A 9,196-nucleotide genomic window follows, 5' to 3' on the forward strand; every position below is an offset into this window, starting at 1 on the left:
AGGAGAGCTCTCCGCCCAGCGCTGGAAAAAGGTAAGATTTAACCCCTTTCCCCTTTCCAGAGCCGGGCGGGAGGGGGTCCCTGAGGGTGGGGGCACCCTCAGGGCACTCTAGTGCCAGGAAAACAAGTATATTTTCCTGGCACTAGAGTGGTCCTTTAACCCTAGAATTGAAAAACAATGCAGTCTTAGAGAAACTGTAATGTTTATATTGCAGGGTTAAGACAGCCTTCCAGACAGCCACTTGAGGCGCTTATAGCCGTTTCACTGAGTTTGAAACAGTGAAATGCTGCTGCACGTCCTCCCACTTTGCATGAAGAAATCCCGTAGGAAAGTATTGAGCCAATGCTTTCCTAAGCTAAAGGCCTAATGTGTGCACAGCACTTGCCATGCATGTGCATTAGCCCCTCCCTATATATTCTTATATGATGTTTACTTCCTAAGCATAGAGCATGGAGCCCTGTCGTGGATGGTGTGGCTAGAAGATGTCCCTGCTGATTGCCAGGTGACTTGAAATCGACTCCGCTAATAAAAAAGAAAGGAGATATCTGTACCCCCCAATAACGTGTCTCTCTCCCAAACATTCAGAATGTGGACAAGAACAGTACTGTCCAAAATAGAAAACATGATATTGGAAATGCTACAATATGAGTTGTTCACTGAGAAGAAGATCTATCCCATCAGGTTTGGATTCAACATAGTTGTGTATTTGAGCCAGATCTTGGATGCTTTTATAGTAACATCAGTATAGTACTACTTGTGTCTTTCTTCTTAGAGAACTGAAAAAGCTCAAACACTGAATAATACTAATAATAAATAAATAAAAGAAGTGATTCAGAGGTTAACTGACTGTCGTTGTAGCCTTATTTTATAAAAGTGATGATTTCAAGACAGCTTTGTCATTCGCCTTGAGCACTGGATTGGCCAGGAAATCATCACTAGTGCAAGACATTCACTTTTTCTTTTCAAATGTTGGGGTATTGCAACCAGCAACAGCTGAAAATTAAAAGTATGTGATCCTGAATATATAGTGTGACTTTACACGGGCACATTATTTTTTTTTTTTTTTTTTTTTTTAAATCTTTTTATTGAGACGTTGGGAATTGCGGTACAGAATGTCATGGAGATGCATGAATAAAAAGTAAAATTTTTCAAGATTATACATAAATTCCTGTTACAGCAGCCTCATTTTTCTTTTTGTTAAACAATATTTGACTCTGATGCCTCTGATCTTGACATGATTATGGCGTTGTCGGTCTTCAAAGGCTGTCATTCTGAGTGACAGGGCTGATTGGTGAACCTGTAGCTGTGTGAAAGAAGCTTTAATTGGGGCCATGTCAGAGCGAATGTCCAGGATGTCTTTTAAAGACGTTTTTACGCGGCCTGTACCTGCCTGTATGTCAGCATTGATAAGCTTGAAGTCTGCGGCCCAGAGCTTGTGTATGTCAGCCAGCAGTACCTTTAAGTCATCTTTTGTTGTGGGGGCCGTGCCGTCATAGGGTTCTGGGGATGGAGTCTTACAGGGCTGAGGGTCGTGCGTGGCCCTTACCTCTTCGCTCCTCACTGTGGCAGCTGGGTGTATAGGTTGCGGTATCTCCGCGGGAGGCTGTTGTGGCTGCGCAGGTCTCTGCACTCCACCGCTGGGTTTGGCCTTTGGGAGCGGGGTCCCATCGCCGGCATTTGTGTCAGTCGTAGGGGCGAGGTGGTGCAAGTGCCAAGGCTGTTTCCCGCCTCAGTACCCTTCAGGAGAGCTACCAACTTTGGATTGGTGGTAGGCCCCGGACTTGTGTCTTAACTTTGCCTGCTTGGACGGCTGAAAGAAAGGCATCGGCGGGAGCAGTTTGCCTTTGTGATGCAGGTTAGCCGGTTTGTAGGGTTGAATGAACAAGGATGGCGTTGAGATTTGGGCTAGTCGCGAGGAGCTGGACGAAATGGCATCTGGCCCGGTTGGTTGCTTGCTACGCCCCATACAAAGGCACATTATAGCTATCCATCACAACATCATTAAAATGCTTGTTACAGCCGATCGCTTGGCCTACCCACTGCTTCCATTTTCATTATAACATTAACCTGGTGGGCCCTCTTTATTTACAGACCTACCCGTACGTTGGTTTCGACACACCTCATCCTTTGCACAAGACTATGTATATATATATCACAAGCTATATTAGGTAAAGCAAAGCCATATGTTCTCATTCACCTCTTTTTTGGTTCCTCTGCTCTTTTCATTGTTCTTCTGAGGTTCATCTTTTTGTTCTGGCTTCCCCTTTGTCACTTCCTTCTCTTGGATGAGCTGTGTCTCTTCCTCCTCTCCGGAAGAGGAGAGATGTGTATCCTTCACTACCTTGGACTTAAGGTATTCCATGTCGGATATCTCTGTACGTAGAGCAAGCTTTTCCTCCTCTTCTTTCATTTACAAAAAGACAGACAATTCAGTTAATTCATAGAAATTACTTTTCCTTACACTAGCCAAGTAACCTGTTGTAGGTGCTGAAGGCATGTGAATGCATGTAGGCAGTTTAGAAATACTGTAACTGCTTCATCTAATTTCAGCTAGTTATAGTGTCTGGAGTCCCCTGTCATTGCCCCTCCATTCATTGTTAATCCATTTTTAAATGTTAATGCTAAACAAGAATCTTCAGGAGCCCATCTCCTCTGTGCTACTTGGGATAATAATGAAGCATTAGCTTGAGCATCAATGAGTGGCTGTGACTGGCTGAGAGAGTATGATTGCAGTATGACTGATGGTATGAATTGGGATATCTAGAAAGAAGAGTGTAATCTCTGCCTTAACCAAAGTTCCTGTGGGGGCCGGGTTGTGAGTGGCCAGGGGATACCAGGCACTGTAACCAATTAATTTAGTTGAAATGTTTATGGTGCCTACAGTGGTGCAAATAGCAATATCAGTTACAGTCGCTATGAAATAAAAAAAAAAAATGATCCGGCTTAGTGATTCTAGCTAATGCCCAATTTTAAATCTATTCTATGTGACTATACACTTCTGTTGAGTCTAAACTTTATTAGCTCAGTGCAAGGAAGGCTATAAACACTATAAAGGATCTCCATATACATTTTAACAACATAAATTTTAAAAACATAAAAGATATGGAAAGAGGTACATGCATTTCAACAAATAGAAGATTTATAAACACACCACACACGGAGGAGTATACACATATACAGCAAATCTGGAGACAAACTTAAAATCATTGGAATGTCTGTACTGATTGCTACACTTTTAGAACATTGCCCCAGAATTAACTTGTCAGACAAAACCTCCTTTGCGTCCCATGCAAAAATGTATATTACACACAATTGCATACCTGCGGACACAGAGCCATCTTCACCCCATTCCTCTTCCTCACTTGAGTCTTGTTCTGACTCAGAGTCAAAATTCAGGTAGTCATCCTTGGACCGGCTTTTTTCATTTTTGACTTTAATGTCCTGGGTGTCGTTCGCCCAGGTTGCGGTCTTGCTTCTATTCTGATGCACAGAGAGGAACTCTTTGAATTCTTCATCCTTTTGCAACTGTAAGACAACAACCAATGATTAAGACAAGTTAAAACATGGAACGGCCTATTCTTCAGTTTTTAGTTAGCTGTCTGGATTTGACTGTCAATCAACAATGATCTGCCAATACAGAATGGCATTTCTTCTACACCATGTGACAACACAATGCATTACAATTGCTTTCTATTAGTTGCTACAATTAAAAAATACAAGAAATCAAATAATTCCAGAGATATAATGCCACTGTGAAGTCACATAACCACGCCATCAGAAGAGTTCACGAAAATAAAAAAAACAAGAAATCTCTCTATTAAGTCTTTACTAACCGCCTCAACATTGAATGGCTACATGCCTCAGACAATTTATCCAAGGCACGTAGGGCACTGTGGCAGCACGAAGGCAAAAAACACAGGGTGCTAAGAAAACTGAAAAGTATCATACAATCTTGGACTCTTTTTCTGTATACAACCCCTTTCTTCTTTCTATGTAAACAATGTAGAAATTCAGCTCAACTTACTTCTTCCAACTCTGTGTTCTTTTTGCCCTGTGGAAAGAAATACACTGCAATTCATTATAATGATCTTAGTGAGAAAGGTTACAAGGAAGGTGGCCTTACACAACTAAAAGTGTTTATCTAATTATTAGTTTTTATTGTGGAAATAACAAGTCATGAAAAACTACTGTTCTATGAGCAATGAGAAGAAAAAAAAGGCAGAAACATTCAATATAATTAACAGCAATATTTACTTGAATTAAAAATACAGTAACATTTAAATATATTTCAATATATATGTAAAAAGTAAAACACGTATGTCTGCTTTTCTTTTTAATTCCCCTTAGAGTAGCATTTGATTGCAGGAAGGGTCTGCAATTATTTCAGTATAATATAATGACAAGGGGGTATGAGCTGCATATACAGAAACTAAAGTGATTTAACTCCTGAATGGTAGAGAATTGAGCATTGAGACTTCAGAGGTATGACCTATACACCAAAACTGCTTCAGTAAGCAAAAGTTGTTTTGGTGACTATAGTGTTCCTTTAAGATTTATCATTCCCTAAGTAAAATGTGTAACAAGGAATAAATGTGTTTTATATGCTGACTTCAGAAAATATACTAAAGGAATAAATAACAATTTAACATTACAACTCTGCATTTTATAGAGTATGATCAACCGTACATCTAGGTGGTTTATCTCACCTTCTTAGTGTCAGCAGGTTTCTGTTTTAATTCTTTCTCTGTTCTAGAATCTTTGACTTCTTTCTGGGAGTGTTTGCTCCATGATTTGGGCTTCGCAGGATCGCCAAATGATTTACACAACTCCACCTTTGAAAGACAGGACAGGATGTTATTACAATGAACCATATTTTTCACACATCAGAGTTGCAGAAGAATAGAGTATCCTCACTCACCGAGACTCTGGATGTGTCGATGTAACTCTTGTTAAAATGGCTTAGAGCAGTGTTGGCCTCATCTTCTGAACTGTAGCCAACGAAACCAAACTTTCTGAACTTGCCATCTTTTGTGTATTTCAGACTACAGTCGGTCAGAGTGCCGAATGCAGCAAAAAGGTCCCTGAACCGATCTTCTTTTATCTGGAGGAAGAATGGAAAAACATAGAATAATGCTAGCTTTTGGTCATTAGGATTCAGTGTCAGATACCCCAACCACACTTTAAAACCCAAAAGCTCACACCAAAACTTAGGTCGGCAAACTCTACACTAATCATCCAAAGAATATAAGCGGCAACAACCACATGGCTGCAAATAGACATACATATATTTTGTTGCTGCCATTTCTATAACATACTCAATTTTAAGAAACTTAAATAGTCTAAATAGTCTTTGCATTTTGCAATACTCATACATGTATACATGTGTATACATATGTATTTCTAAACAGGCACATTGTTCATTTATAAAGAAGTTTCATAAAACTAAGATGAACGAATGCTTTGCTTTAAAAACAATATTTTACAATAACTGCAAGTATTGTTTTAATACTTTTTTCTACCAATGACAACATAGCTCTAGTTAGCACAACGCTAAAGGATGTCCAAAGGATGGACCCCCAGCAATGAGGCTGGCAAAGAATCATGGAAATGTAGTTCTAGAGCAGGTCGAGGGTCTGTTTTGTGGATGTGTCTTTCCTATCTCTAATGTGCTCACCACTATTCAATACTCACTGTATGGTTATGATTTATATATTAAGTCAGTGAAGAATGCTACTTTACTTAATATATTTGAGGACAGCACGATTGCCATGTTACATTAAAGGACTATTCTGGACATGATAAATACTTCACTGAGGTGTCTGGGGTCCAGAGTGATGTCTAACCCTATGAGGTTAAACATTTTTCAAATGTTTAACCCCAAAGGCCTTTTGATGGCACCCGTAAGCCTCCTCCTCTGGCCACAAAGCACTTTTTTTTTGGACACCAATGATAAACTAAGAGCGTCAGCTAAGGCTCTTAGCCTATCACTGGCTATCCATTGAGAGACATACCTTAGAAAGCTACATATCATTCTAAAGAAAGCCTCTCAACGGGCAGCCAGTTATAACCTGAGCGCATCAGCGAATGCTCTCATCTGATCACCATAGTCCAAGAGAAAGGGCTCTGCATTGAAGCCATGCCCAGAGGAGGAGGCAGAAGGACCAAGCGTCATTAAGAAACTTTGGGGTAAACCACTTGAAAATAGTTTAACCCCATAAAGTAATAGAGTACCAAGTGACTACAGGCACCACAATGACTTCATTGAGACAAAGTCATTATGGTGCTCCGGAATGGCAGCATTATTAGAATGGTCTTATTGGATGTGGTACAAATTAAATAGAGGATATTTATCAAGGTGTCATGTTCTGAAAAATTGTGCAAAGTACTAGTGAAACCAGCAGGCACATTCCATTGGTGACTCCTTTTCTTTTACACCTTCAGGCCTCCCAATAGTCCTGCTTTTTGAATCCTTTCCCACTTCAGAGGACACTAGGGAGTTGTCCCCAGGCAATACAGCACAAGCACACCATTAGATGTGCTCTTGCAGTGCAGGGGGTAGCAGGAGCATGCTGGAACCAATTCAGCAGCACCCCCTACATGATTCTGAAAAACAAATTGTCTGGGTGATTCCCATCAATATCCATCCAGTCAAATGCTATAACTCTCATTGTCGTTGTTGTTGTCTATATGCATAATAAATATGAGTCAGACAAATAATTACCTATTGGGAAAAAAAAGAAAAACAATAAGAATATATTGTGGGAAAGTGCACATTCTGGGTCTAGTACAGGGGTAGGCAACCTTTTAGGAGCACTGTGCTGATATAGGATTGTGATGTCCCGTAGCGTGCCGGGGCATGAGGTGTGTATGTTGTCGTATTCTGCTTGTGTAATTTATACTGCAGTTGCTTTGTATCGTTGTATTTGTGCGTATATGAGCTATTATATTGTATATGTTCAGGAGTAGTTTGTGGCATCGTTTATGATACATATGAATGTGGGCTGCTTGTGGAATTGTGTGTGTGGATGGATAAGTCACATTGTGTGTTTGGTAGTGTGTATGTGTGGGGGTTGTTTGGGGTATTGCATGTGAGAGGCTGCATGTGGGGTTGTGTGCATGTATGTGGATTGTTAGCGGGTTACGTTTATGCGGATTGTGTGTGGGCTGTTCGTATTATTTGTATGAGGGGAGAGTTATTGTGCATTTCTGTGTATATCTAGCAGTGTGGGTGGCTTCCCTGGGTTCCAGTGGGGACCAGGCTGGCCAGGTACAGGTCAAGGACAGGAGCTGCAACAGCAGCTGCGGGCTGCTCTACTACAGTGTGGATTCCCATTTACAAGTGCTGGGAGGAAGTGATATGAGATAGTTATCTGAGATCACTTCCTCTACATGATGCAATGCATAAATTGAGGATTGTCCTTCACCACCTTTTCGGATTAGCAGATATCTGAAGTTTCACTGGGACTCCTGATAGGCCAGAGCCTGTTTGGCTCTAGCAGTCTTGAGTGCCGTAGGTTGCCTACCCCTGGTCTAGTACATTACATTTGCTAAACGGATCACCAGCCCTAGACTGCAACCAAGGTTGCATTGTGAATCAGTGGCGGAAGTACAGCCGGTGCCCGCACGCTTGGGTATTAAATTCTTTATTGCTGAACAGGGGCCAAGATGGCTGCCGCGGCCCTTTAAGAGCGTTACCGGGCTCCTGTGGTATCGGCAGAATGGGAGGAAGAGTACTTCTGTGTGAGTAAATATGTCAGTGAGTGTATGTGTGTATGTATATGTCAGTGTGTGTGTGTGTGTGTATCTGAGTGAGTCAATATGACAGTGTGTTTATCTATGGGTTATTGTGTATGTTTATCTATGTTAATATGTATGTACGTGTCAGTGTGTATGTGCGTACATACCAGCAAACACCAACACTACAAGCAAACACACCCTTGCAAACAAACATTACATAAAAACTGCAGTCAAATGCCAAAAATATGTACAAACACTACACACAAAAGTACACCTGCATTTAAACCTAATGCCACATACAAACACACTTCTGCATTCAAATGCAAACAGTACATAGAAGTACACCATTGTATTCTATTTGCAACAGTACATACAAATACACCCCTACACACACTCCATACAAAAACATATTGCAAACAAACAAACACTGCTCACAAATACAGCCCCAAAAGGATGGGTCAATGGTAGATCCCCAGCTACTATAACATTGAAGGAGTTATACGAGAGACAGGGATCTCTCCCTTTTGGCTACGCTTGCGCTAGTAAGGGAGCCCAAAAAAAAATCTTTGCACCAGGGCCCTCACTACATTAGTTACAGCACTGTTGTGAATAATATACTTGTTTCCATTACATATACATGAGGAATTGTTAGCTGTGATTTTATTACATACCCATAAAACCCAAAAGACGAGCACAGGGAAAGTTTAATAAAAGACAAGGGTGGCAAGAATTCTCTACTCATTTGAGCAATTTCAGACCGTAAACCACACACAAAACTTAACAAAATGTCTAACACATTGGACATGTGGGTTTTCTTTAGCCAAACATCTATCAAACTATAACCAATGAGAATTGTTCACCAAGGCGAACAGCGTGGACTGATTCCAGAAACGCAGCATGAAAAACAAAATGTTTAAAGCGACCACATGTCCGTTTCATGTGAAACTCAGTCACATTGAGTTAAACATTTAAGACCGGACTAAGCTCATACAAGACTGTTATGTGACACGTAAAACAGACAGGGATTGCCGCCCCGATATTTAAATACCCCGCTCGGTAGATTCTTCACAATTAACCGCGACATGATGTTGGACTTCTCTTAACACCTGGATTGAAACAAGATTCACGTTTTCCCTGTGGGCGCCGCCATCTTGGTCATAGTCATGTGACCAAAAGGTGGGCGAGTGGTGGCGCGCATGCGCACGGTGTTACTCCGTTTTAGTGAATTACTTGTTTAATGGGTACAAGGTCTCGGAGTGTGAATGTTAGTTTCCTGTTGATGATAGCTATAAAACTGTCTTTTCGCTCACAAAATAAAACTTGCAGCACCGGGTGAGTTGTGTATATATAGGTAGCAAGCAAGCAGGGCTAAACACGTGTAGGTCTGGGATTAGTAAATAGTGGTGCCCTTTGAGGTTGGGTACCCTGCTTGTAAAAGGTTACCAGTGAGTCTACACTG

General features: G+C 41.0%; 1 protein-coding gene across 2 annotated transcripts in view; it reads right to left on the reverse strand.

Moving 5' to 3' along the window:
- Positions 1 to 8,892, reverse strand: part of RBM19 (RNA binding motif protein 19) — a 44,435-nt gene extending 35,543 nt beyond the window's left edge. The window contains exons 1-6 of one of the 2 annotated variants that reach the window (XM_063454704.1): positions 8,786 to 8,892; positions 4,919 to 5,101; positions 4,707 to 4,832; positions 4,025 to 4,051; positions 3,321 to 3,525; positions 2,198 to 2,400 (exon numbers count right to left, since the gene is read on the reverse strand). In XM_063454704.1, the coding sequence (XP_063310774.1) occupies positions 2,198 to 2,400; positions 3,321 to 3,525; positions 4,025 to 4,051; positions 4,707 to 4,832; positions 4,919 to 5,101; positions 8,786 to 8,821 (780 nt within the window). In that variant the 5' untranslated portion in view covers positions 8,822 to 8,892. Of the gene's footprint in view, positions 1 to 2,197; positions 2,404 to 3,320; positions 3,526 to 4,024; positions 4,052 to 4,706; positions 4,833 to 4,918; positions 5,102 to 8,785 lie in introns of both variants that reach the window. The other variant, XM_063454703.1, reaches the window with a different exon arrangement.
- Between the last annotated feature and the right edge of the window lie 304 nt (positions 8,893 to 9,196).

The sequence above is a fragment of the Pelobates fuscus genome, chromosome 5, assembly GCF_036172605.1.
Source record: "Pelobates fuscus isolate aPelFus1 chromosome 5, aPelFus1.pri, whole genome shotgun sequence".
NCBI classification, from domain to species: domain Eukaryota; kingdom Metazoa; phylum Chordata; class Amphibia; order Anura; family Pelobatidae; genus Pelobates; species Pelobates fuscus.